Below are 27,632 nucleotides of genomic sequence, written 5' to 3' on the forward strand. Positions count from 1 at the left end.
GCCTCATTAATATTTTGTTGTGAGAGGCAGACGGGCCTTTCTACAGCATGAGAGCAGATGCGGCCTCATTTAAGGGATGCTCTATTAATAAACTGCTCGTTTCCAGGCTACCAGGGCTTTGTTCTACCTATTAGCAAAAGCACGTTGCATATCTCCCGTTCTATCGGGACAACAGTTTGGATTTGATATGTTACCTAGTACAAAGAACTCAAATTCAGCATACCAGTTTCTTCTCCAAAAGCTGCAGAACCCAACGAGGTGTGAAGGTGTCCCTGGCTATCACACTGTAACATACAAGGCAAACCTGCTGGGCATCTAACGTAGGTGAGGAAGCACTGAAATTCACTGCCACGTTGTTACAAGGTAAGACAAGGCGATAGTTGCAAGCATACCCAGGCCAAGTTTATCCCATCATGCTGGCAGCGGGGCAAGTCAGGTGAGCAAAGCATTGCTAAAAGCAAGAATGAGATTCTTCTGATTTTAAAATGGCATGGTCCAAAACTAAGAACCCACTTCAGTTTCACTGTGCCTATGGTTCCTATATAAAATCTTTACCTACCACAGCTAAAGCATATGTGGGAGGAGCGTTAGACGACCACCTCACCAGAGAAAAAGCAGCCCACAACTCTGAGGCAGGTTTTTCTCCCTCCTGCTGCTTTTGTGTATGGACGGGCTTTTGACCACGCTAATAGGGAAAGATGAGAGGGGGGCTACAAGGTTAGTCCACAGCCTGCTTTGAAGCCTTAGACTCCTCCAGAAATCCTAAAAGGTTCCAAATGTTCAGCACCTTGCAGCAGTCAAGGTCTAATTGCTATTTCAGTCCTTCTGCAACCCCCCAGCTCTGCAACCCTTCTACAGCAACCACAGCCTGGCAGGGATTTGAGCAAAAGGGTTTCTGCAGCGCTACACGTCAGTGTTGGACCGGGCACCGGGCAGATGATGTGCTGGCATCTATTGCATGGGGGATTTATAGCAGCAATCAGCTTTCCCCTACCACAGCAAACGCATTCTCAGGCCAACTGAGAACCAGATTGCAGTAGCTGTGTTCTCTTCTTTGCACCAGCATCTGGCGCACCCAAATGGCAGGCGAGGTTCAGGCAGGCACATGGGCTTTATTCAAGAACCATGAACTGTTTTCATCTTAGCTGAGTCCACAGTGACGTCCCTTTCCCAGCACTTGAAATGTGACTAAGGGCTCCTTAGGCTGCTTCTTCACACAGGAAGAGATGCTGGATTTGCTCACTAGCCGTGACAGAAAGTTACATAACCTGAAAGAAATACTTATTTATTTCAGCCATCTAAAGTTTAGAAAAAAGAATCAGTGATGTGGCATAGACAAACGAAGTGAGACTATTTAACAAAGGTATAGAGAGTACATTTAACTATTTAACAAAGGTAACAGGTTTCATTTCTGGGCTAGCTGTCTGTACAAGTTTAGAGTCATAAGCATAACTTCAGGATCTCCACTCTTTATGTCAAGAGCTTGTAGGAAACAGTTCAGTGCCTCTTGTAGGTTTCCGTCATCCTTAAGTTTCTTCCCTCTGTCTACCAAGGTACCGTAAATACCTAAGGAAGGAGAGGAATTCTGACCGCCCTCTTTCTCAGAGACCGTTTCCTTGGTGCAGTACTCTATCTGCTCACCTGACTGAAGCTCAGCATCACCGGTGGATTCCTCCTGAGATGACTCTGTCTCATCTGCTTCGGACTGCTCGCCCTCTAGATGGAAGGACTCTTCAGTTGAATTAAGCGTTTCTCCAGCAGGTTCTTCTTCAGGCTCAACAGACTCCGCACTACACTCTTCTGCTTCTTCTTCCACAAGATCTTCTTGCTCCTCATCACTGTTTTCTTCTTCATCAGTGGTTCCCATCATTTCTCCAATATCCTCAACCTCATCTACCACCTTGTTGATTAGAGATCTCCTGGAAGCTGTAGACCTGTTACCACTGTTAGTTAATTTGGGAGAAAAAATGGCTTTTGTTAGACTCCTGTTGCTTTTAGGAGTAGATGCAGTCATTCCTTCCAGAAATTGATGCAGAGGGGTGCTCAAGGGAGAGGACTTTTTATGAGACTGCTCTTCCTCTGAGATCATAACAGAATAGCCCTCATCCTCACTATCTGAAACAATTCTTTTCACGCACTTCTTTCTTCTGCCTGAAATGACGATAGCACTGTTTTCCTCTGATGCTTCACTCCCTTGCAAGGAGTTGTTTGGATCTTCTTCAGCTGCATGGCAGGGGCTTCCAGAGTTACCATTCTCACTTACCAAACTTTTTGCTGGAGATTTACAAAGACTTGCTGTTTTTAGTTGCAAGCCCTCATCTTCTGGGTGCTCCAGTGATCTTTCCCCACTTGAGGCATCCTGCCATCCATCTTCAGACTCTTCCAAGACCAGATTGAAGTCGATTTGATCCTGGAGAGATGGCACAGACATTTCCTCCAAGCTGGCTTCCACCACATGAGACTTCTGGATCCCAGCATGGACTTCTGGCATAACATTTGGTAGGTTTGGTGGCGTGGCAGCTAAAGCTAGCTCGGGAACGTCAGTCCCCTCTGTCTCTGAGACAGCAAGTGGGTCAAGTACTTGAACTGACACTTCTGCATCTTTTAACCTTTTGGGATGGTCAGCCACACCAGACTCATTAGCAAAATGTTGAGAATGCCCAGAAAAGCCATCCCCAGCCTCAGTCAAGCTAACCGAATTTACATGGGGAACAGGAGAACGCTGCTTCTGTTTGAGACTCGGGCTCTCTTTATCAGGTGGACAAAGTCCAGGTGACAATGGCATAATGCTTGAGTCCAGATTTTGCTCAGACCCTTGTGTATCGGGCTGTTCCTCTATCTTGCTGCTAGTAAGCAGCTCTGTATCCGAACTGGACATCGCTTGTCCCAGTTTCTCATCACCCAACTCATCAACAGTCAGACTTGTCATTTTATTGCTGACGTCAAGAATCTGGACCTCCACGTCCTCCGTAAGATCAATGACTTTGTCATTTTCACATTTATCAGCTACTGGTGGTGAAACCAAGTTACTTATGTTGTTCAGCCCTGGAGACCTCTTCTTTGCCTGGGAAGCCAGTTCTGGTGGTCTTGACCAAGCCTCCTCCGCAGCATTTCTGATCCCCTCCATCCTCATATCTCTAAGCTGAGACTCTAACTGAACTAGCTCGTGGGCTTTCTGTACCCTCTTTTGAATGTACTGATGGGCTTCTTCATTCTCAGCCTGCTCCTCGTGAGTAATTTCTCTCGTAAATATTAAGTCATGATCAGAAATGCCAAACATTTCCAGAGAGTGTAAATAAGCGATGTGTTCATCCAGCTGCAGGTCCGTCTTTCTTTGGGTGGCGTGCAAAGACTGCAGCTGGATCTGAGTTGTGGATGTCCGGGTGTCTTCCAGTGTGAAAAGCTCCCTTAGTTCCTGCTTGGAGAAATATCTAAACGGGTTCTTTTTGTCACCGGTAGTCTGTCTTATTAATGAATCCTTAAATACTTGTCGCCTGTATATTTTCTCTTCCACTGTACCGCAGGTAATCAGCCTGTAAATCACGACATTCTCCTTTTGCCCAATCCTGTAAGCCCTGTCTACAGCCTGAGCATCTGTAGCTGGATTCCAGCTGGGATCAAAGATCACCACTCGGTTGGCTGCTGTTAAGGTTATGCCAACACCACCGACTTGCGTCGTCAGCAGGAAGACGGAGTAGTCCTTGTTACGCTGAAAGGCGCTGATGCGCTTCTCCCGTTCTGTCAGGTGGGTCACTGTGCCGTCTATACGCATGATCTTAAACTGCCTGCGAGACAAAACCTGCTCGATGATATCCAGCATCTTCCTCGACTGCGAGAACACCAGAGTTCGGTGCCCCTCCTCTCGCAGTCTTTCTAGAAGCCCTACAAGGAACAGCATTTTCCCAGACTCCCGAATCAGGGTCTCATCAGACAGATGATCTATTTTGTTGGCACCTGAGAGCACACCTGCTTCGCTGCCATGATCCTGCTCTGAGCATTCCTGTCCATCTAAGCCCAGCTGGGTACACGCTCTTGCGGACAGAAGCCTGGGGTGGTCACACAGCTTCTTCAGGACAGTCAGCTCAGCCAAAGGTGATCGGGTTGTCATCAGCACTTCTTTCACGTGATCTAGACAGAGAAAGTTCCTGTAGATTTCCTCCTGCGTTGGAGACAAGTACACCCACACAACAAAGTCATTTTTCCTAGTGAGAGATGGCATGACGGGAGCACTAGCCTCACTTGGATCCTCAGGAAGAGGGGCATCTGGTTTGTCAGCGTGACTTTTTTTGATGTCTTCTTTAGTTCTTCTGAGGAAATATGGCTTTATGATTGTCATTAGATTCTCAGATATCTTAAGTCCCAGTGCTTTCTCACCTAGAGTCGCATCCTTCTCCCTGGCCCTAGTAATAGGATTCTCGTACTCCATTCTAAATGTTTTGGCTGTTCCCAAGAGAGAGCCCTGGCACGCAAAGTCAAACAAGGACCACATCTCCTGCAGGTTGTTCTGCAGCGGGGTGCCCGTGAGGAGGATGCGATGCTTCGCAGGAATCGCATACACACACTTGGTCGTTTTGTTAGACGGGCACTTGATTTTATGCGCTTCGTCGAGAATGATGTAGTCCCAGACAAATTCCTGCTCTTGGCAGCTGGCGAGCTGCTTCCAGTTGTTGATGAGCATCTGGTAGCTCGTGACGACGATGCCGTTCCTCCTCTGGACCCTCTCCAGGTTCCTGGTGCGCTCCGTCTTGCTGCTGCCGTGGAACTCCTTGACGCGCAGGCCGGGGGTCCAGCGAGCGAACTCGGCCAGCCAGCTGCCGACCAGGGTGGTGGGCATGACGAGCAGGACGTGCTGGATGAGCTCGCCATCGAACATACCTGAGAGGAAGGCGATGATCTGGATGGTCTTACCCAGACCCATGTCATCCGCCAGGATGCCGCCGGGCCGGCCGTCCCGGTGCAGGCGGTACAGGAAGGCGACTCCCTCCCGCTGGTGCTGGAAGAGCTTCGCGTGCAGCTCCCCGTAGAGCAGCAGCCCGCTGCCGCACACGTCCACGAAGCGGCCTTCCTCCTCCTCCTCCTCCTCCTCCTGCTCCGCCAGCTGGGCCAGCGCCGCCTCCAGCCGCTGCATGCGGCCGCGGAGCTTCTCGCTGGGGCGGATGGCGGCCGCCTGCTGGAACAGCCGCAAAGCCGCCTCCAGGTCCCCGCTGCCCGCAGCCTCCTTCGCGCCGCTCACCAGCCTGCGGGGACAGGGGACGGCGTCAGCACCGGGACCGGCACCGGGACCCGGCCCCAACTACCCCCAGCACACCGGGGCCCGGTCCCCTGCTTACCGCCGGTACTGCTGCTCCTGATCCCAGTCGTGGTCCTGGTCGTGATCCTGATCCTGGTGGTGATCCTGATCCCGGTCCGGATCCCGGTCCCGCCGCTCCTCCCCCGGCCCCGCCATGTCGCCGCTCCGCCGCCGCCTCCTCCCCGCGCTTCAAACCCCGAGCCTTCCCGTCCTGCCCCGCGCGGCATGCAAATGAGGCTCCGCCGCGGCCAATCGGCGCGCTGCGTGGGCGTGTCTTTCTGAAGCCACGCCCCTCTCCCCGCCTTTCTCTCGCGCTCCTCCCGCCGCCAGGGGGCAGTGCGGCGGGCGGGTGGGCTGCGGGTGGGGGTGGGCCCGCCGCGGGGTCGCCGGGAGACGGGGGCGCCGCCATGGAGCCGCCCGCCGCGGGCCGGGGCCTCGCCGGGAGGGGGCGGCGGGGGGGGCCGGGGGCTATGCGGGTCCTGGCCGGGGCAGAGGTGCGGGCGGGGCGGCGGGAGCCGTGCGCGCTCAGCCTGGCGCAGCGGGGCGGCCGCTACGGGTGAGCGAAGCGGGACCGGGCCCGGCCCAGCGGGGAGCACCGGAGCTGCCCCGCCGATAGCGCCCGTGGGGGCCGGGACGGGACGGGCCGGGGGAGCGCGGGACGGGGCGGGGGGGGGCTGGGGCTGCTCCCGCGGGGCCGAGCTCCGGTCCCCTTCCCGGTCCCCTTCCCGGTCCCCTTCCCGGTCCCCTTCCCGGTCCCCTTCCCGGTGCTGCCCGCCCCGGCACCAGGAGGGAGCCCCTTCTGCGTTCTCACACGGCCGCTCCCCGTCCCCAGGATCGTTATCCATTCGCAGGAGAGGGAGAGCGCCGAGCCGGATTACATCCCCATCAACAGCCGCTTCAAGTGCGTGCAAGGTACTGACCCCCCGTGCGGCAAAAGCCCGCTGCCCGGTAATTCCGCGTAGTTCTGCCCATCGTTTTGTGCCCTGTCCGTTCCGAAGTGCATTGCTAGGCTGGCCTTTCACACCGGAGCCATACCCAAGTGCAACAAAACATCCCGAGGTGTGAGGACTCCGATCGTTAGCAGTCTGCCCTCTGACACTGACAGGGGAAGATGACTGCCCCGGCCGTCCAGATGTGGCCATTCTTTCTTCAGGAGCCACTGCGAATAGCAGAGATGGAAATGAAAGCCATTTGTTAGGGTGCTTGTGGCTAGAAGCAGGCAGTGTGCTTTTCTGAGCACTCAGTTACTGCAGCATTAAGCATGAACCCTCTTGATGCTGTTTCTCCTCTCTTCCAGAGGCAGAAGAAACCCTGCTGATTGATATAGCTACAAACAGTAAGTTTTATAACTACAGACAGTCGCGTGGCTAAATCTCCTTTTAGGAAACAGGCTGCCTGCTGGGCACCGATACGTGTGTCTTTTACTTGCTGTTTCATACTTTTCCTCCATACTTCGCGTTTGTCTTTTGAGCAGGCAGGGGACGCATTTCCTCTAGTGATGTCTGGCTTGTATAGACATCCAGTTGTCATGGTTTTAACTGCCCAGCTAGAAGGACTGGCAATCAGTTAAACTTTAACTTCTTAAACCTCTCCTGCTTTCAGACCCATTCTCATTCCCCTTCTGTTTCTTTGACCTGTTCTTGAGCCTCAGTTACCGTCTGCCCTTACCAGTGTGCACGCACGGCGCGCTCCCTCGTCACTTGTTCTGCTTTCCATTTCAATACATTTTTCTTACTACTTTTAGAGCTCTTCTCTGTGAGGTAGCAGTGGGGAGAAGTCTTCCTAAAAACAGGAAGACAAGACTGGTGATAGCCCAGACAGGGTAATCTCTGATGCACGGGGAAACTAGTTTAGGTGCCAGTTCCTATCAGAAACAGCAGCTGGACATTGCCTGCCACTGAAGAGCTCAGAGGGTATATAGTAAGCCTGGTTGCTCTGAGGGCATCACGTCCGTGAAGCAGATGTGGCTGCAACTCTGTGAGTCTGTGTTTGTGCCTGAAGCAGGCTGCAAGATCCGGATCCAAGGGGACAAGACAGCTGAGCGGCTCTTTGAAATCCCTGATGAGGAGCGTTGCTTGGGATTCCTTTCAGAGGTGCAGAGCATACAGGAAGGTAAGCAGAGCTATGGCTGTACTTGTGAAATCCTCAGACCACCGGCAGTTTCTGATGGGGCCGATTCTTTTTCCAGCTCAGTTAAAATCTTCTCTTCCCGACCATAAGGACTCAACCAGCTGGCATCAGGTGGAGAAAAACCTCCCAAGTCTTTTGCAGGCCTCTCCTTCAGGTATCAACGTGACTGTCACCTCTGCATGCTCTGTGGTATGTACAGGACTGGGCCCCCAGTGGCAGGGAGCTGTGACAGACGCTGCGCTCAGCCGCCTGCCTTCCACCCTGTTTCCTGGCCTCACCTTATCCTGTGCAAAATGCAACTTCGTGGTCCTTGGATTTTGTTGCCCTGGACCCTTTGTTTCTTTTCCATTGCTGTCTTCTGCCTAGTGCCTTGGTCTGCATGCGTTAAGCTCCATTCTGCCTTGTTCTGTGGTTAGTACCCTTTCTGTCACCTGTGCACCTTTTTCCCTGTGTCACCAGAGCTGGCATATTGTTGTTATCACTTGCTCTTTCACGTTCCATGGAGTTAGATTCTTTCCTTTTCGTTCTGAGCTGTATTAAATGGTATTTCACGATATTGTGCTTGGCTTTGTCTTCATAGGAGCTCTGGGGTTTGAGGATGACTTCAATGCTATGAGCCTAGAGAAGAAAAGAAACATGCAAAACCACCAAACGGGATCTCGCCGGGAACCCCCACCTCCTCCTGTGCCTCCAAGCAGGCAGTAAGTACCATGGTGAATATCTTCCCCTTTTTTGTGTTGGTTTCTTCTTGTTTTTTTTTTGTTTTTTTCATAGACAGCAGACCCAGTTTTAATTCTGCTCTTGCTTCCTTCCGAGATTTCACCGAGAGAGAGAAGGTACATCGAGGGACCAGCCCAAAGTAACCAACACTATGCGCAAAATATTCTTGCCCAACACCCAGTCAGGGCAAAGAGAAGGCCTCATCAAACACCTACTTGCCAAGAGAGAGAAGGAGTACGTCCACCTTGAGAACTTCAGGTGAGAGAATGCAACAGCATGTACATAGGTAGAGACAAACCTTTATAATCTCCTCTGTGAGCTCAAATCCAGCCCAGGTTTGAAATCTGACAACTTGGGTGGCTAAATGAGGGTTGCTGCAGATTGAAAAGCAAACAAATGTTTGCAGTACAGCTTCTCCTTTGGCATCGTTTCCCTTACATGTCAGATCTCTGGACCTCCAAGTAAGACTGAAGCAGTTGAGCAGAAAGACAACAAAGGGATCTGTCCCGCCACACTGCCTTGGCATCACCCCATCCAACATGATTTTAAGAGAGGCAGATGTTTGCTGGCCCCGGTGAAACGTCTTTAGTTTTGTAGCCTTCTGTAGAATTGGTATCACTTAAGATGGGCCAAGCCTAGAAATATTTTCAGGTACCCTACAGCTGGCTTTGCCCTGTGCACAGAGAGCTCACCTATTGTCTGCTCCCAGCCTGAATGTGTGCGCTGGAGGGACCCGGCTTCTGCATTCGTTACTGGGTTTTCTGACAGTTCAGCTGCTTTTGTGTTGTAGATTTTTTGTGGGAACGTGGAACGTGAACGGGCAGTCTCCGGACAGTAGCTTGGAGCCCTGGCTGGCATGCGACACAGAGCCTCCAGACTTGTATTGCATCGGGTGAGAAGTGATAACCTTCCGTTTACTTACGGTGCTGGATTTCTTGTTGCTTTTGCTTGGATGCTGGTGTGCTGGATTTATCTGAAGTTCCTGTCGTGCTCTCAGGGGTTCCAAAAAGCTGAGCTATGTCTCAGAAGAGCTGTCTAGAGGGAGAGAGCTATTTGCTTGAGGCAGCATTTCAAGTTCAGCTGTGACGTAGCAAAATAGATTCTGCTTGAGGTACCCGCAGTGCTCTCTGGCTGTCCTCGGTTTAAAGTAATGCTTCTCCCAGGGGGAGGCTTTCTGGAGTGTATTGCAGTAGGGTCGAATTGCACCACGGTGAAATTCTGCTGCTGCTTTAGCAAGAAAGAATGAGGAGCTTTTCTACCAAGAAGAGAGATTCCTGGACGTTTCATATGGGACCTTCCTGTAGAAAGAGGGTGATCTGTAGGAGAGGTGGAATGTGCTAAGTTGACTTGGTTTTAGGTTCCAGGAGCTGGACCTCAGCACGGAGGCTTTTTTCTACTTTGACTCTTCAAAGGAGCAAGAATGGCTGGTTGCTGTGGAGAAGTCCCTGCACCCTCAGGCTAAGTATAAGAAAGTGAGTTCTGTTCAGCGCATGGGGGTTTGTCAAAGGGTTGGAATGGCTGGCAAGGAAACAGAAGTGGTGTGGTAGTTTTACTGTGCTAGGCAGCTGAACAGCACAACCGCTCTCTCACTCCCCCTCCTCAGATGAGGAGGGGAAGAAGTAAAGGAAAGAACAACTCACGGGGTGAGATAAGGATGATTTAATTAAAGAGGGGAAATATTATTAAGGAAATATTATTATTAATTCAACAATTCAACTAAAGGGAAAACGGGGAAAGGGAAAGAGGGAGGGGGAAAGGGAATAACAAAACAAAACAAGTAAAGGATGTGTGGAAGTGCAGAGGAAAGAAATTCCTCTCTACTTCCCACCAATGAGCAATGCTTGACCACGTCCTTGAAGCAGGGCCTCAACGCACGTAGCCGGTGTTTGGGAGGAGGACAGACGTTTTCGCAACGAGAGCCCACCCCTCCCCTCTTCTTCCTTTTTCCACCTTTTATTGCTGAGTGTGACATCATATGGTATGGAATATCCCTTTGGTTGGTTTAGGTCAGCTGCCCTGCTGATGTTTCTTTCTCACTTTTTGCCCACCCCCTAGGAGGGTCAGAGAGAGTCCTGATGCTGTGCCAGCACTGCTCAGCAGCAGACACAACACCAGTGTGATACCACTGCTGTTCTAGCTACAAGTGCAGAGCGCAGCACTGTGTGGGCTGCTGCAGGGAAAGTTAACATCCCAGCCAGACCCAGTACAGGTGGTCTTTCCCTTTCCTCACCTGACCCAAAGAGCAGAGACTCTTTGGAGGAGAAGTCAAGGAGGCATATGTGGCATGTGTCTGCAAGTCTGTGTATCAAATACACTGAATTAAATCTGGAGAGTTTATTTCTGTCCCACTGTTGTAGTAGAACTTTGTATTTTGAAGCAGAAATTTACAAAGACGGGTAAAAATAGCTGTAAAATAAGAGGCAGGTAACGGGGAAGTGCTATGCTCAATAAAATCATAGCGGCGGGTTCCAATTCTTTATTTGTATTATTTTCGCTGTTGTACTTTAGAAACAAGGTGTGTCTTGAGCTGGTAAGTTAAATGAATAGCTTCTCCCTGAAGGAATGGAATAACTTACGAGGGGAAATATTCCAGAGGCTGCTGCCTTGGGGCAGAACTGCTTCAGTTGTGGCACCTGGTCTTTATTCTGGTTGCTTCGGAGCAAGCCGTTGTTTTTCATCTCTGCTGTAGCAAACCTTTTTGCTGTAGGTACCAGCCTAAACACGGTTTCCCCTTCCTCGTTGGCCGGTGCACTCATTGTCACGCCCCTGGCATGCTTGTTTTGCGGTGAGCTCCGTGGTGTGCGTTACAGGTAACCAAAAGCAGGAAACCAGCACCTTGCTGAGCCGAAGTGCATGGCGAAGGAGCCGGGGGTCACGGCATGAACTGCAGAGGCTGATGGTCCTGTGCCTTTGTTTTCCGTGAGTTTTTAGGGAAACTTCTTCCACCCTTGCATAAGGGAGAGAACAGGATATGGCCGCAGGCAGGGGGAAGTGACTGAAACCATAGCTAAGACTTGTGGTTGCATGTAAATGTCACTCCTGCAGACCGTACTGAGTACTCTGCCTCTTCCCGTTTTATGCTATGGTTTCATCTTCTTCCTTCGCTGCACAGATTTAATCCCAGCACATCTTAATATGTTTATGCCTCTCAAGTGAGCACGTAAGCAGTGCTCGGGGTGATTAGGCCTCATCACGTGTGTCAGAGAACCAGCAGCAGCCCTGCCGGGACAGCGCACATCAGCTCTGGGTTGAGCCCTGGGGGTTGAGCCCTGCAGCAGAGAAGAACCTCTTAACTCCAGAAGGAGACTGTTTACCTTAGAGAAAAGGTGTTTTCTGCAAAGCAAATGGTACAACTCAGAGACACTGCTTTATGATGCTCTGTATGTCAGGCATGTTTGCCTCAGGAAATAAGAACTTTTCTGTCCGTTCCCCTCAAAGGTTTGTCACTTCTTCTGCTGTAGTTCTGAGTAAGCAAGCATGAGCTGGAGCTGCAGCCCTCAGTGACAGTCACAAGAAGTCCTCTGCAACATGCCTAACTGGCTCTCTTGGGATCTTCCTGTGATTGCCGTGCTGTTCAGAGCATAATTCGCAAAAGGCTGGGACTTCACAAAAAGATCTGCTACACACCTGTGAAGTGTCTGTTACCTCACAAGGCAGCTCTGCTGGTAGGGAAACACCAGAGTGGGAGATGTAAGCTCAGCACAACTGACGGCAAGTGGAGGATGGGAGATTGTCCCCCAGAAGCCAGCTTGGGGACTAGGAGGCCCTTTGGGTGCTGTTGCAAGCAGGGGTTGAGTACGAAACAACGATGAGGGACTGAGAGAGACCAAGAAGGGAGGCATGAGGTAGAGCAGGCAGGGCCCTGCTGGGATCTCAGGGCTTCTTTTATTTCTACAGGTGCAAATGGTCCGCCTGGTTGGAATGATGCTGCTCGTGTTTGCTAGGAGGGATCAGCTGAGTAACATCAGAGAGATCATGACAGAGTCTGTGGGCACTGGAATCATGGGGAAGATGGTGAGTCACTGAGGCCAGTTTCTAGTTTCAGTCTATCCATGCGAGAACGGGCACGGTCTGGTTGTGTTCTCATCTCTGTGCCGTCCCCGTCTTCTCCCTGGTGCCTCTCCTCTAACGACTGTTGATGCCTGCTCTCCCCAGGGCAACAAGGGCGGCGTGGCGGTGAGATTCGTGTTCCACAACACGACTTTCTGCGTTGTCAATTCCCACTTAGCTGCTCACGTGGAGGACTTCGAGCGCCGAAATCAGGATTATAAGGATATCTGTGCTCGGATGAGTTTTGTACCCCCTGATGTTACGCTACCTCAGCTCAACATCATGAAACACGAGTAAGTTTCCTTTGCTGCCCACCTTTCTTGAAGCGGTGTTGAGTAATAAAAATCAAGTTAAAATCCCAGCAACAAGAGATTTTCCACAGATAAGTTTTCTGGCTTAATTAACAACATAACTAAACATGCCAAGGTGTCCTGTGTGCTAGAGCTCCTGCAGTCGAGCTAGCTGGTCACATTTTTACTGCGGTGACTCGGGCAACCTGTCTGTAACGGCCCTCTTCTCACGTGTTGCGTCTCATTTTCTCATTTCAAGCAAGCGGCATTCCCACGTCAGTGGCTGAGAGCTTGAGGAAGCTGAGTGGGCTTTTTTGTTTGTTTGTTTTTTGTGTGATGGGAAATAAAATATAAATATGGGAGGAGAAGGGATAGCAGAACGGTCGTTGTTTGTGCTTTTTAGGCTTTTTTGAGTATTTACAATTGCTGTTTCAGTTTAAGTGCATCAGATGGCATGTAGGCAACACTTGATTCCATGACATTGTTTTTTTTATAGAGTGACAGTGGTGCTGAATAACCCAAATCAGTCCCAAGCATGCATACAACAAAGCATATACATTAAGTTTTCTTAAACCTAATAAAAATAATTAATACTGCTACAGTTAATAATTAAGCCATTAACAACTCAAAATATAGAGTGGATAAATAAAGAAAAAACTTCAAACGTTAGATTATCCTTGATAATCCACTAATGGAAATGTTGAGGTTTGGTTATAAACAGGAAGAGCTTTGATATTAGAAGCATTTAGACTTTAATCCTTGAAGGAAACCTTTATTTATTAAAGAGAGAATACTACCGGTGTTTCTTTAGCTGCTGGTGGTGGGAAGGCTGTAGATCTGTTTGAAAGTCCAACGAGGAGCAGAATAAGAGCAGTTGCTGATGAGATATGGCTGATAGATAAGATAGGCTCCCTTTGAGCTGTTGTCCTATCTGTGCTTTTGCAAATCCTGCATCAGTCGGTGTTTGCTAGGTGGTTGATAAAGTAGCGTGCTGATGGGGTTGAAAGGAAGGCAGTGAGAAACTGGTAAAACCACGGCATCGCATGAGGTGCGAGCGTGCAGATACATGCACACAGGCCCGCCTAACTGATGAACAAGCAGGAACAAGTTCTATCACTGCCCTCTTCTATAGACAAGAAGAGCCTGAGTGCTAGGCGGATTTTATGCAGCCTGAGAGGTTTGGAAGCCTTCGTGAGACGTGCAGGTTCTGTTTCATTACGGAGCTGGTGATGTTCTCAAGGCTTTTTGTCAGACAGAGGCAAACACAAGCATTTCCCGTCAAACAACTCTTCAATCCCATGTGGGATTCCAAGGGAGATGCCACTAGAAATTTCTGCTGTCCGACTCGGTCCTTCACGTCTCCTGTTGTCTTCCGTGTGTCTCAGCCTTAATCACCAGCAACCAAATGTCTGTTCTCCTGCCCGCCCCTTCTTCCACATGTAGCTTACGATACTAACTTCTGGCTCTTCTTCTCCGTGTTTGTCTTTGTTTTCAGTGTTGTCATCTGGCTAGGAGACTTGAACTACAGGCTTTGTATCCCCGATGCCAGTGAGGTGAAAAGTCTTATCAGTAAGAATGAGCTTCAGAAATTGTTGACGTATGACCAGGTCAGTGAACCCCGCCTATGTTTGTTCCATCCTCGTGAGGCCATTGTGGCTTGAGATGTGCCTGTGCTTGGGAGGATCTGGCAGGCGCTCTGCGATAAGTGTCTGTAGACGTAGGTGCTAGAACCTAGACGGAGCTCTTGAGTGTCTTGGTGACATCAGCTCTCTGGACCAGAATAGCTTGTACGCGATATTGGGGTTAACGGGATGACTCAGGCAGTTACTACAGAAGCATCTTTGCATCTCGCTGGAAGATTTCTCTCTTCGGTACAAGCTGGAACATAGAAATTTCTAACTGCAACAATAGCTGGTGTAATCAGTGTCCTGGAAAAGGTATTGATTCGGAGACCACTACTTGTCTGCCCAGACAGTTTGACCTAAATTCTGTGCTGTAGTCTTCACCGCTCAGTGGCTTTTTTTGCAACACGCTGGAAACGAAGGTAGCACCAGATCTGTCTTCAAGGTGATGGCTTCTACCTGTGAAGTATGAACAAAAACAGTGCAATGGCATTTCTGACACACAAATTAACGGTAAATCTGGTTGATTCTGTTCTGTAGCTCATGTCTGCTGTACTACAGAGCTTCAGGCAGAAAACAACTGTAGCTTAGGGTTTTTTGGAGGAAAAAAAAACGAGGAAAATTTGCAGCAGAGTGGAAGAGAAGAGGAAGGCAGCGTCAGGTTGTCATCTGAGCACACTTCCGGAGGCTTTTTCTAAACAATTGACAGTGAAATATTAATGATGGTGTTGCTTGAGCCTGAAAACTAATGAAGGCATTTAGCACAAGAGGAACAATTAGTATTTCCCTTAATTTGTTAAATGCTGTCTGTATGGTATGGCAAGCAGTGCTGTGCCAATTTGTATTCAGTCTATTTGAGACACGCTCCACTGATGTGCTGAATTTTTATCTCTGTTAAAGGTGTAAGATCTGAGAGGTGGTTTGTGCGGTGTCTGTGGTGAATCCCGGGGTGACAAGCTGCAATTGGCTCAGCCCATGGATTTGCTCTCTGGCACTGCCGGGGAGGGTGGGTCATTTGGGGTGGTTTGGCTTTTCGTTGTTGAGTTTGATTTTAAACTGATCTTTTTCTGCTTCCAGCTGAATATTCAGCGTATTCATAAGAAAGCATTTGCAGATTTCACTGAGGGAGAGATTAAATTCATCCCCACGTACAAATATGATTCTAAAACAGATCGCTGGGATTCCAGGTAAACCTGCTGCCAATGTACACGTTGACCTATAACTTAGAAATATTTGTCTTGTAAAACGTGATTTCCTGCTTCCTAAAGGCAGAAATACCTCTCGGTGTTACAGTGATAGCTGGAGTACACAGACAAATTTGTACTCCTTTGTTTCCCTACTTTCTGGAATAAGCAGATCCTGCGTGTGTTGAGGAGGCACATGGCTTAAACCTCAGTTGTTGATGATTCTGACACATCAATGCGGGTAAAGAGTGAACTCACAGGTGACCCTGCACTGGAGGGATTTTTACTGCTTCTAGAGCAAAACAGTATAAAAGGGGTTGAAGAGAGAAAGGAACGTGCTCTGTGAGTCATCCTGGCCCCTGACTGGCACACCCGCAGAGGTGGCTACCCTGCGATAGCAGCAGTTTTTCCTGCTTGCCACTCTCTGCTTGGTGCCTCCCACAGACGTTTATGCTTCTGCTGCAGAAGCTTGCTCAAAATGGAGAAACTCCCAAGAAGCAGTTCCAAGCCATATAGCAATTAAATTTTATTCTGCCCGTGTCTGTGAATGAGCACAGCAGTTAGTCTGGAGAAGGATAACCCGGGATTCAGATTTCATAACGTAATTGTTAGAGCTGAGTAGACTTTCTGTAGTGGAAACAATGGGTGGTGGGTCAAGCTGTAACATGCAGAAAGGCCCAGCAGCAAAAGAAGCGGGCGCAGTTTGGGTCACACTACACATGGGCTCGGACTGTGGAAACAGACCTGTTTGTTTCCTGATCCTGGAAAGGACGGGAGTTCTAGCTGCTGTAGAGGGAAAGGGAAGAGAGCAGAATAAATTCCATCATGTTCCAGTTGAGGGGAGTGTGGCAGTTCACTCCGTCACTGCTGATGTGCTCGCTGATGACAGGGGTGGAGGGAGCTACGTGGCCAGGAAGAGAAAGAACTTTGATCCGTATTAGAGCTGTTGGATTCCTGTGGTAACTTGTGTTTCCTTGCAGTGGAAAGTGTCGTGTGCCAGCGTGGTGTGACCGGATCCTTTGGAGGGGTGGGAATATAAATCAGCTCTGCTACCGCAGTCATATGAACCTGAAGACCAGTGACCACAAGCCAGTCAGCGCGCTTTTCCACATCGGGGTAACTTTTTTTTTATATATATGCAAGGGCAGGACCACAGTATTGTCATGCGTTCCTTTGGGAGGCGATTGTGTAGTCAAGGCACGTCTGTGAATTCTATTGCAAGAGGGCAGATTAAATAAAAAATAAGGTGTGTTCGCTTGGTTGGCGTGCTGCAATTTGGCAGCTGTGCCAGCCTCTGCTCCTCAAACGACTCGGCGGTTGTAGTCTCGGTGTGCAGAGCAGCCTGGCCGTAGTGCTGGGGCAGTGTTATGCCAAAGCAGTGTAGGTGTTTGCTGTCGGTTACCCTGGCAGATGTGGTGATGCAGTAAATAGGAAGGCGATCCCAGATCCCGTTGACTACTTTAATGATGCTGCTTAGCTTCTGGGGTGTACCCTGTGATACGTAGCACTAGAGTGAGTGAGCTACTGTTTTCTGTCCTCCCCAAGGAGACAGAGCAGAAAGCTGTCATCGCTTGTGCCTGCTGTTGCAGTGTTGGGTTAGGAGCGTGTCACTGGTTTACATCTGGTTTTGTTTGCTGGTGACTGGCTGGCAACAGATTTGGGTTTCCTAGCTTACTGAATGGGCGTGGTAAGTGTCCATGTTGGCTACTTCCCACTTTCTGGGCTGCTCAAGTCTCCTTAAAGCAGAACTTTTCTCTTGTTCTCCTGGAGAATGGTGAGTAATGCTGCAAGATGCTGGTGCTGTCCCACAGAGATCACCCCCAGTAATCTCCCAGTAGTGTGACCCCTTGACCAGAAACACCCCAGTAACACATCTCTTGGGATAAAATCTGCGTTAAGTTGCCCACGCAGCTTGGAGGTGCACCCACGTATGCAAATTCTCTGAGCCTCAGGTACACACAGCAACTAGTTAGAGAAACCTGTCACTTCTGCAGTTTACTCGTGATCACAGGAGTTCTTGTCAGGCTGGTCAGAAACTTTGCTGAGTGTTGTCCGATCTTCCACAGGTAAAGGTTGTGGACGACCAGAGATATCGAAAGGTGTTTGAAGATATCGTTCGTATGATGGACAGAATGGAGAATGACTTTCTTCCTTCGCTGGAGCTAAGCAGGAGAGAAGTGAGGATGAACTCTGAATCACTATCCACTTCCACAGCAGTTTTAGAAGTGTTGGGACTTAATTGTAGGAAATTTGAACTTTATCTGTTATCTCATGATCAGGAATCGGGTTAAAAGGGATATCTTACCTTGGCTTCTTGAGAGGTTTTCTGCTAGAAGTTCTGTGTTATGTAGGCACTTTCTGGTTGTGGGTAGCCACTGTGGCGTCTGTGTGGCTACCTTATGTGTCCTGTCCTGGCCACTAACATGATTTCTGTTTTTCTCCTCTCTGCAGTTTAACTTTGAGAATGTAAAGTTCCGTCAGTTGCAGAAGCAGAAGTTCCAGATAACCAACAACGGGCAGGTCACCTGTCACTTCTCCTTCATCCCAAAGCTCAACGACAGACAGTACTGTAAGCCATGGCTTCGGGCTGAGCCTTGTGAAGGTTACTTGGAGCCAAGTGAGTTTTGCAACTGTTTCTCCAGTGTATTGGTATAGGTTGCCACTTCTCACCAGTCCTTCCCCTTGGGTCTCACCCTTTCTGCCATCATCCTTGTCTGCCTGTCTTCTCAGTTTTGTGGCCTTTGTCCCTGTAGCACAGAATTGTAGGGGTTGGGAGGGACCTCCAGAGATCATCGGGTCCAACCCCCTGCCAAATCAGGTTCCCTAGAGCAGGCTGCCCAGGTAGGCATCCAGACGGGTCTTGAATATCTCCAGAGGAGACTCCACAACCTCCCTGAGCAGCCTGTCCCAGTGCTCCGTCACCCTCACTGTGAAGTTCTTTCGCATGTTGGTGCAGAACTTGCTATGCTTCATTGTGTGGCCATTGCCCCTTGTCCTGTCCCCACAGACAACTGAAAAGAGGTTGGCCACATACGTCTTTGTTACCCCTTGAGGAGAGTGTCTGTGTGCTCATGACAGCTCCTGCCTGTTGCAGATGAGAGTGTGGACATCTCCCTGGATGTGTACGTCAGTAAGGACTCCGTAACCCTTCTGAACTCGGGCGAGGATAAAATTGAGGATATTCTTGTCCTTCACTTGGACCGAGGGAAGGACTATTTCCTCACCATCAGTGGGAGCTACCTGCCCAGCTGCTTTGGCACCTCCCTAGAGGCTTTGTGCCGGATGAGACAACCCATCCGAGAAGTTCCAGTCACCAAACTCATTGACCTGGTAAGTAGCAGCGTTTCTGGAGCACAAGCTGCTGTGAATGGGCAAGCCAGATTTGCCCTGAAGGTCCCTTAGGGAGAGAGCATGTTCCTTCTGTTTACTCCTAAAAGCTGGAGTAATGCCTTCCACATGGGTCAGCTATGCTGGCTCTAATCTGATTCACATCTTCCAGAGCTTGAGGTGGTCTTTTCTGATTTTCCCCTCCACCACCGATAGCTTTTGGTAGCTTGTACTTTGTGATTTCCCTAAGTCCTAAGTATTACGTGGTGGTGAGACAAAACAATATTCCAGCATCTTTGTTTGCATCACTGCCCTGCTGTTGCTGGGGTGCTCAGCTGAGTGGCTCCGATGTGCCTTAAGCAGTGTGACTGAAATGATCTCTGAGATGCCTAGGCTTCTTCGGCCATGTCGAGCGCTACAGGATCCTTCTCCTTCTGGACAGCTGTGGTATCCACATTGCTCAAGGGAAGGAAGAGACAGAAGCAGGCCTGAAGAAAGGAATTTGTTGCTGTTGTGTACTGATGACTACAGCTCAGCAAATGGCCAGCCTTGCAGCCTCTCTGGCCAGTTCCTGTCACACCACAGTGAGCAAGCTCTTCTGCAGTGCAGAGATAACTGTTCATCTCTACAAGCATCACGAGCCCCTAGCATCAGCATTCCCCCTTCTGAAACCTTGTGTGCCTCTGAGGTGGTGTGACTGTGCCCTAGTCACTTTTTGTCCTTTTGGTATCTCATGGCTGTTTTGGAGGTTAAGTCCCATTTTGAGGGGCACTGATTCTTGCTTCAGCCTGCTTTCAGTCCCCTTTTCGGATGGCCTTCCCTGGCCTTGCTTCAGAATGGTTTAGCAGCTGTTGAGTTTTAGTCTGCTTATTCATTCTTGTTCAGCCGGGAAGGCCCTTTCGTTTCAGAGCATGATAGAATGGCCTGGGTTGGAAGGGAACTTAAAGATCACCCAGTTCCAACCCCTCTGCCATGGGCAGGGATGCCACCCGCTAGATCAGGTTGCCCAGGACCTCATCCAACCTGGTTTTGAACACTTCCAGGGACGGGGCATCCACAACTTCTCTTGGCAACCTGTTCCAGTGCCTCACCACCCTGCGTGAAGAATTTCCTCCTAACCTCTAATCTAAATCTCCCTTCTTTTAGTTTAAAACCATTACTCCTTGTCCCGTCATTACCTGACTGAGCAAAGAGTTGCCCTTCATCTTTTTTATACCTGACCTTTAAATACTGAAAAGCCGCAATGAGGTCTCCCCGGAGCCTTCCTTTCTGCAGGCTGAACAGCCCCAGCTCTCTCAGCCTTTCTCCATAGGAGAGGTGCTCCAGCCCCATCATCCTCACGGCCCTCCTCAGGACCTGCTCTAACAGCCCCACATCCTTCTTGTGCTGGGGGCCCCAGACCTGGACACAGGACTCCAGGTGGGACCTCACAAGGGCAGAGCAGAGGGGCACAATCCCCTCCTTCCACCTGCTGGCCCTTCCTCTGCTGATGCAGTCGCCCTTCTGGGCTGCAAGCACACACTGCTGGCTCACGTTGAGCTTTTCATCCACCAGAACCCCCAAGTCCTTCTCTGCAGGGCTGCCCTCAATGAGTTCTTCTCCCAGTCTGTATTCCTGTCTGGGATTGCCCCGACCCAGGTGCAGCACCTTGCACTTTGTCCTGTTGAACCTCTTTAGGTTCACATGGGCCCAGTTCTCAAGCTTGTGCAGGTCCCTTTGGATGGCACCCCTCAGCTTGGTGCCATCTGCAGACTTGCTGGGGGTGCAGCTCGATTTCTGTTGACCTGGTGGATTAGCACAGTTCTTTCAGTCTCTCTGATCTCCATTCCTCTCTTCTCATATCTTAGATTCTTGTCCTTCTCTGTGTGGTTTGCTGTTGTGTTTGCCCAGTGAGCTGCTGCTTTTTCACGGCTGCAGATTTGGCAGGGCCTGCTCCTGCTGGCTTAAACTCCTTTCTCTTCCCCTTGGCAGCTGCCCCACCCTTTCTGCCTCCTCCAGTTCCCACCTTTTGTAGTAAGCATACACTTTTCTCACTGGCCCAACAGGCAGAAAGGCCTTTGTGCTTTTTTTTATGCTAGATTCCTGATTTTTGTAATTACAAGATTAGGTTAAGCAGAATGCAGATGGCAAGATGGAGCGTTTGCCTCCTCAATTCAGGTAACTAATGCAGGCCTCAAGCTCCTCGTGCTCTTCAGGATTTGGCTGATAATCATTCTTCTTTTTTTTGAAATGCGTCAGGCTTGGTCTGGAGCATTTCTGTGGTCTCGGTGACTTTTTCTTCCGGCTTCCCAGTGCTCAGCACTGACTTTTTGCTTGATGGATAGGAACTTGGGCCTAGACTCTTAGCTTCTGCCCTCCTGGATATGCACCGTTGCTCTTCTGAGTAACTGTACTCTGGGGCCTCTTCTGCTTCCTTTACCTCTCAGTTTCCTTCTTCTGTTATTCAGAGAAGAGAAGCACAGGAAGCAAAACAATCAGAGAAGAGCAAGACATGAAGGCACTCTGTCCCAGCATTTGCAGTGAAGAAACAGTCTGTTCTGCGAGTGAGGTCACTTTGACTGCAGGACCTCCACTGGAACATGCTAAGCAAGCTCAAGGAATACAAGTGGAACAGCCCAAAGCAAAATTTAGTCACTTAAGATTATAAACCTGCTGTCCCATTAGAGCTATTTTAGGTCTGTTGTCTTTGATCATACCTGTGAGCTGAGAAATTCTTGGAGCCAGGAAAAACTGAGCACTTTCTACAAGGGAGAATGGTGACTGCTCTGTGCAGCCCAGAGGCCTTTAGGTCTGGTTTCCATGTATTTAGCAAATGTGTTGACTGTGCAAAGAAGTCTGCTTGTGTGTGTTAAGAACCATCCTTTCTCCTGCACTTGCTTAGAGTTTATCATTCACTGCGTCAAGCATTGCTCTTGGCCTGGCAAGATGTATGTCTTGTCTTCAGCAGAGGGAGAAGTGGAGAATGCAGGTCAGGAAGGGTCTGAGGGGCAGTCTGACACAGGATAGCAACGTGTAGGTGTGAGCTCGTTTGGAAATGGTTCTCTGAGTTCTCCCAGGAGAAGCTGCTAGCACTTGAGCACCCTGTCTTTGGGAATTCAGTTTTAGCATCTCATCCTATTTTTTTTTTTCCTTGGGATCCTCCTGTGGGCTTCAAAAAGCGTCTTGAAAAATCTTTCTTAGGAGCACGTTGTCCCACAGAGCTCATTATGCTGAACACTACAGGAAGAGAGGTGGACAGCAGGACAGGCAGTCGGCTAGGTGACTCACCCAGTTACCGACCGAGCCTCTCTTCTGTGCAACGTGGCTCTCTGGCGTCCCAAACCTGGGACTGCGGTCCCTCCTCCGGTGCCTTGGAAGAAAAACCTGCGCTAGCTCATATTTGGAGCAAGCTGTTCTGTTCAGGTTGTGTTAACACACAGCAAGTGAAGGAAGCAGGCGCTGCAGAAGCAGGAGGAGAGCCCGAGATGCTGCTCCCCGCTAAGCACGCCCTGTGTCATGGCTGCTGCAGCCGTATGTCCAGCTCAGCCCTTGAATGCACTTTGGTTGCTCCCACCCTGAGAGGTCGTTCTGCCAAAACTCGGCTTGGGCAACCTGCTTCTGTTTCCTCCCGCGGACTCCTCTAAACAACGTCTTAAGTTGCCAGCCAGCACTGCGCTGGTGAGCGGACGTTTCGGCATCGTCTGAGGGATTGGACGCACAGCCTGGAGGGGGCCTTGGCATGCTCCTCGCCGCCGTGTTAATGCTATTGGGTTGTGCAGACAAGCAGCCTCGGGTTTTGAGCACAAACGCTCGTTTCCCTGACTCTACGCAAAGCTGCTTAGGGGGCTTGCTAGCTCCACAGCTGCCACGCGCTCAGCACTGCAGATTTAGCTTGGTGAGTGTTTTATCTCTGGCCCGGTCACAGGGGGAGATGGCAGAAACAATACAGGAACATTTATTTCTGGCCAGGAGGATTCAAGAAGGGGAGCTTCTTCCCATCAGATCTCTCTCATCTGCCTGTGGTCCAGCTGTTTGCCCAGTAGTGAACGGTGCTGCTGCAAGGCTGCTTGGAGGAGTTCACAGAAATCTTGACAAGGCTGTGCATCATGTGAGCAGGATTTCTGCTAACTGGCAGGCAAATCTCCTGCCACAGGTTTAACTTTGGCCACGTCAGCGAAATGTATGAAGGAACTGGCATTTGGTGGGTTCTCATAATGCAAAGTAGGTTTCTGCTTAATCTGAGATCATTCTCTCTCTTAACGATACTTTTCCCTCTTCTCTCTTTCCCAATGCTCTCAGGGAGAAGACAGCTTCTTAGAAAAGGTAATGCAAGCAATTGCTGGCGAAGTCTGCATCTCGATGACTTGTTTGTAAAGAATGAGAGTTTTTTCCCTTGCTTTCTGCTGAAGAGGGAAGGGGAGGTGGGTCCAGAGGGAGCGCCTGTTTCAGCAAAGCCTCTTAGCGCAGCTGTGGGCCCAGAATAGATGAGAACATGTAGGAGCACAAAGTGACCCCGTAGTCAAGATGGGGCCAGCCCAGCTGAGCTGCTTAAAGCTCGCCGTATTTGCTATGGGGAAAAAAAAAAAATGCTGTCCTGATCCAGGCAGTGGTGATAAATACTTCCAGAAAACACTGGCAGCCTGTGACATACCTGAAAGAACTGTAACCGTGCACGTGAGGTGAGCTTCACCAGAGCAGCCTTTTCAGATGCGAGGAGAATGCTGAGTCAGAAAACAGAAATCTTTTGCTCTTTCCATCCTGGGATGCCCTTACGGAGACCTCAGGAGGGCCTTGTGTAGGAGGCAGGTGTTCCTCAGCTTTCTCCAGCAGCAGCGCTTGCGCTGCCAGCACCGACAGCCACCGATGCCAGAGTGGGATCGCTGCTTTACTTTGTGCTCTGCGCTGGGGTCCAAACGAGACAAATCTGTAATTCCGAGGGCAGGTGGGAGGTGGAGACGCTGCTGTGCGCATGGCAGCGTTGTTCCTGCTCGTCCTGCACCAGCTCAGACATTTGGTAGCCGATGCGAGCTGACTGCGCAGGCTGGGCTGGGCGACTTCTCCCTCTCCAGGCTGTCAGGGTAGGAGCCCTCCCTCCAAGAGGGGCTTGAACCGGATGAAGCCCCCAGGCTCCTTCCTAGCAGCGGGGGAGGGAGGAGTTTGCCGCTGTCCCCCGGGAGCATCCTTCTGCAGAGCATCTTCCTTCCTCGGCGGCGCTTCCCTTCCCCGCGTGCAGCGGGAGAGGGCGCTCGGTGCCCGCCCGATGCGCGAGGACAGCCCCGGGAAGGCTCCTGCCGGGGCTCCGCAGCTCTCCGAGTCCCTCCGAGTGCCGCTCTGGGGTTCGGCTCCATCGCCGCGTGGCCTGGAGCAGGGATTTTTTTTTGTTGTCGCAGAGTCTTTAGCTCTCAAGGAGCGCCCACAGCTCGCGCCTTAGCTCTTCGAGGGAAGCTGCGAGGAACTCGCTTAACGCTCTGCTTTCCAGTGCTTGGATGGGTGAGGAGGGTGTGTAGCCAAGACCCGGTGTCTGCTCGCTGGGTAAAACTCGGTGATGTGTGGGGCAAGCCTGCCACTGCCCGCGTCGGTAGGGCTCGTGCCAGTCTGAGGGATGGGGGGAACCCAGAGGCAGCCCCAGCTGGCTGCGGGCAGTTGTGTGCGCTGCAGAGGGACAGAGATCACAGTTGTCACGGAAGCTGCCAGCAAAAATGAAGCGCTTGGTGTTAGGCTTGCGGTGCTCCTCTCTGCTGGTGTCCTTTTGGTTGCGTTCCTGCTTGTGCCGGTCTCTTCTGTGTGGCTCCGCTGTGTGCGCTTCGGGAGGGCTGCGCGTGGTGTTTCTTTGGGAGCACGCAGGAACACGAGCGATCATAAAGGGAGGATAAAATCAAGCAAGAAAATTTTGATCCCGTCCAAGGTTGGTGCGGTGGGGATTTCTGAGCAGTTGAGGTAGCCAGCTGCCTCCCGTGAGCAAGCAGGAAAGCGTGACCGTGGTGTCAGGGTGTTCTGTTTTCAGCAGGCTCCTCTCCTTAGGAAGATCAGGAAGCAAACTCTGAGAAAACTGAATTGCTTCACGCGCCACCAGAGCGCACAGGAGTCGGTAAAGACATGTCCTTGACTGTGCATTCAGAGGAGAGCAGCTGGACGAGGAGAGAGCAGCGGCTGGGCTTAAACCCAACGGTGGAAGCCAGTGCAGCAGCAAGGCTCATTATCCCCTGGGGAGGCTGGGAGTAACGCGGACAGGTCAGCTGGGGCAGCCAGGGACACGTCCTGGGAGCTGTTTATTTTTTTTTTTGGAGGGAGCTCCCCTGAGCTGTGCCTCGGCCTGTCACCTGCTGTTCAGTGGTGGAGCAGGCAGGTTGCTTGGGGCAGGGACCTGCCGTCTGCTGTAGGAGCAGGGCCAGGGGCGTCCTGGGTGCTGCTGCTTCCCTTCTCCAGACCCTTGCAGAGGGACCGAGCTTTCCCTGAAGCTCGCTGTTCTCTTTGCCGCCAGGAGAAATCCACGCTGCGGATGAGCATCCTGAACAGCGAGGATGCAAGCGAGCTGCCGCTGCAGGTGCCGAAGGAGATCTGGCTCTTGGTGGACCACTTGTTCAAGCACGCTTGCCACCAGGTGAGGGCTGGGACCTCCGCCTGGAGGTCAGCTCCAGCGGGGTATTTGTACGGCGGGGCTTCTCCCCTCTGCTTGAGGCGCTGGCTGGGGTTCCAGCGTGCACCCTGCTGTCCCTGCGTGCCTCAGCTTCTGTGAGGGAGGCGACTGCTGCTGTCCCTGCGCTGACACCGCTGTCTTTTGGCAGGAGGACCTGTTCCAGACCCCAGGCATGCAAGAGGAGTTGCAGCAGATCATCGACTGCCTGGACACCAGTATCCCCGAGACAATCCGTATCCTTGCTGCGCCTGGCATTCCCAGGAACCCATTGAATCTCTGCTCTGCTGTGAGATTGCTCTCTGAGGAGCGCTTGTCTGACCCTTCTGGAAGGGTCCCTGCCTGGGGGCTGGCTCCCTGCTGTCCCTCCAGAGGTGACCCCTCCGGGAGCTGAACACGCGCCGCTTAACCCAACCTTAGGGAAGCTTCTGCAAGGCTGTGCCAAGGGCAAGAACTGATGGTGGGGCTCGGGGGAGGGCAGAAGCAGCGCAGGGCGGATGCGCCAGCATTTTGTGGGGACGGGGAAGAGCAGAGGAGAGGGGCTGTGGTGTCGGGAAGCAGTCAGGCAGAGAACCAACGGGACCTGCGGGGAGGAAGCAGCAGCAAAGCAAATGGGAAGGAGGAGAGGCGGGGGGGGGAGGTCCGTCTGCTCCGCGCACCCCTTGACTCCCTCCGGCCCAGCGGGCAGCAACCACTCTGTGGCTGAAGCGCTCCTCATCTTCCTGGAGGCTCTGCCAGAGCCGGTGATCTGCTACGAGATGTATCAGCGCTGCCTCGACTGGTCGCACGACAGCCGGCTCTGCCGACAGGTACGGCGCTGCCTCTGCCTCCATCCGCTCGCGGCAGGCTCGGGGGAGCTTTCCCCGCTGCTCCCGGCTCTGGCTTGGACCCAGGGCTTGCTGCCTTCCCGTGGGCTGGCACGGAGCTTTGGGAGAGGCTCCTTGTGGTGAGCAGGATGGCTTGGGTGCTCCGGCAGTGCCCTCTTCTTGCCCAAGGGCTGGCACTGCGGCTCCTCCAGCGGTCCCTGGGGAGCTGGTGGCTTCCAAAGAGCCCCCAGGCGTGGGTGGTATCGCCCTGAGCACCTTGGGAATAGTAGCCCCAGGGAGCCAGAGAGCCTTCAACGGTCTCGAGGGTTTGAGCACCTGCTCGCTGCTGCAGTTCCTGTGCTTTCTCTAAGGACGGCAACAGAGTGGCTCTTAAAAATAGCTGGCGGAGCAGCAAGCAAGGCCAAGCGTGTCCTTGGGCAGAGGAAGAAGCTAGGAATGTTTTCAGAGCTGGCCTCGGGAAACCTCTTGTCCTGGTCCTAGTGCTGCTACTGTGCAGCTGGATCCAGCTGGAAGGCAAGAGGGGAAGCAGCCCCGGGGCAGGGTCAGTTTTCACCTGGTGCCACGGTTCTCCTAGAAGGGGTGTCAGCAGGAGCTGAAGCCCAGCGGTGCCGTCACCAGCAGTAGGCTGGTGGCTTGCTGCGCTCTTCCTGGGACTGTAACTGGTCCCTGGTGGTCGGGCAGCAGAGGGGGAAGGCTGCCCGCCGGCAGTGCAGGGAGGCACAGCTCGGCCAGGCCAGGGCGCCGCGCGTGCCCTGGGAGTGCTCCCATCCCTGTTTTCTTTGCAGGTGATTTCTCAGCTGCCTCGCTGCCATCGCAGCGTGTTTCGGTACCTAATGTCGTTCCTCCGAGAGCTGCTCAAATACTCGGAAGACAACAACGTCAGTGCCACCATGATCGGTAAGACGGAGGCGTCTCTGCCTTCTCCCTGAAACGCGACCCCTCCCTGGCGCCTCTCGAGGCCTCCGCTCCCCACCTGTAACTAACTCTGCCTCTGCAGCCACCTTGTTCACCAGCCTCCTCCTGCGGCCTCCACCCAACCTGATGGCGAAGCAGACCCAGCAGGACCGCCAGCGTGCCACCAACTTCCTCTATGGCTTCTTGCTTGCCGGGGACGAGGAGTGATCCTGCCCGCATGCCAAAGCCGGGGGGCCCCATGCTGCCGGCCTCGTGCCCAGGCAGGGCCTCCGGCGGCTCCTGAAGGGCAGAAGGCTCCCAGCTCCTCCAAGTGCCGTGTTTACAGTTGGAAGGGAAGCGTTCTCCTCTCTCTCCCACTGCTGTACCCCACGCCGCAGAGGACCTGCGTGCTCATTGCACTGCCATCCGTGACAGGACCCTCTTGCTTTCTCCCCTGGAGCTGGCTGGATCTGCTGGTACCCGGACGTGCTGCCAGCGGCCCGCTTGTCCCGTAGCCGTGTCGCCAGTTCCCCGACCCGCGCTTCTCTCCCCTTTTCACCCCCGTCTCCCTGCAGTCATCGCAGGGAAGGGTGGAGGCTGCTGGTGCTTCTGGAGGGCCGTGGCTCAGCCTGCGGGCTGCATCCCTGTGTGCTGGTGGGTACTGGTCGCACTGCTGAGAGCCCTG

The 27,632-nt window shown here is 51.8% G+C and overlaps 2 protein-coding genes across 5 annotated transcripts; one reads left to right on the forward strand and one right to left on the reverse strand.

Annotated features, from left to right (window-relative positions):
• Nucleotides 1-1,118: 1,118 nt before the first annotated feature.
• LOC118157273 (DNA excision repair protein ERCC-6-like) lies at nucleotides 1,119-13,689 on the reverse strand. 2 transcript variants are annotated; one of them, XM_035311541.1, is made up of 4 exons: nucleotides 13,685-13,689; nucleotides 5,391-5,416; nucleotides 5,330-5,342; nucleotides 1,119-5,236 (listed from the first exon to the last, which is right to left on the reverse strand). In XM_035311541.1, exon 4 carries the CDS (start codon nucleotides 5,126-5,128, stop codon nucleotides 1,406-1,408), a length of 3,723 nt encoding a protein of 1,240 aa, XP_035167432.1. In that variant the 5' UTR covers nucleotides 5,129-5,236; nucleotides 5,330-5,342; nucleotides 5,391-5,416; nucleotides 13,685-13,689; the 3' UTR covers nucleotides 1,119-1,405. The 2 variants fall into 2 exon arrangements, with proteins under 2 accessions (XP_035167432.1, XP_035167431.1); XM_035311540.1 differs by lacking the exons at nucleotides 5,391-5,416; nucleotides 13,685-13,689 and having other exon boundaries at nucleotides 1,119-5,237; nucleotides 5,331-5,372.
• Nucleotides 5,692-27,632, forward strand: LOC118157274 (inositol polyphosphate 5-phosphatase OCRL-like). 3 transcript variants are annotated; one of them, XM_035311542.1, is made up of 23 exons: nucleotides 5,692-5,846; nucleotides 6,123-6,202; nucleotides 6,588-6,626; nucleotides 7,292-7,402; nucleotides 7,479-7,574; nucleotides 8,001-8,121; nucleotides 8,237-8,398; nucleotides 8,931-9,032; nucleotides 9,498-9,612; nucleotides 12,038-12,154; nucleotides 12,296-12,483; nucleotides 13,976-14,087; nucleotides 15,180-15,289; nucleotides 16,267-16,402; nucleotides 17,353-17,463; nucleotides 17,738-17,903; nucleotides 18,381-18,616; nucleotides 22,892-22,915; nucleotides 25,074-25,193; nucleotides 25,378-25,462; nucleotides 25,908-26,035; nucleotides 26,839-26,950; nucleotides 27,051-27,632. In XM_035311542.1, exons 1-23 carry the CDS (start codon nucleotides 5,698-5,700, stop codon nucleotides 27,173-27,175), a joined length of 2,745 nt encoding a protein of 914 aa, XP_035167433.1. In that variant the 5' UTR covers nucleotides 5,692-5,697; the 3' UTR covers nucleotides 27,176-27,632. The 3 variants fall into 3 exon arrangements, with proteins under 3 accessions (XP_035167433.1, XP_035167434.1, XP_035167435.1); XM_035311543.1 differs by having other exon boundaries at nucleotides 7,295-7,402; XM_035311544.1 differs by lacking the exon at nucleotides 22,892-22,915.

The sequence above is a fragment of the Oxyura jamaicensis genome (genome assembly GCF_011077185.1).
Source record: "Oxyura jamaicensis isolate SHBP4307 breed ruddy duck chromosome 4 unlocalized genomic scaffold, BPBGC_Ojam_1.0 oxy4_random_OJ106466, whole genome shotgun sequence".
NCBI classification, from domain to species: Eukaryota; Metazoa; Chordata; class Aves; order Anseriformes; family Anatidae; genus Oxyura; species Oxyura jamaicensis.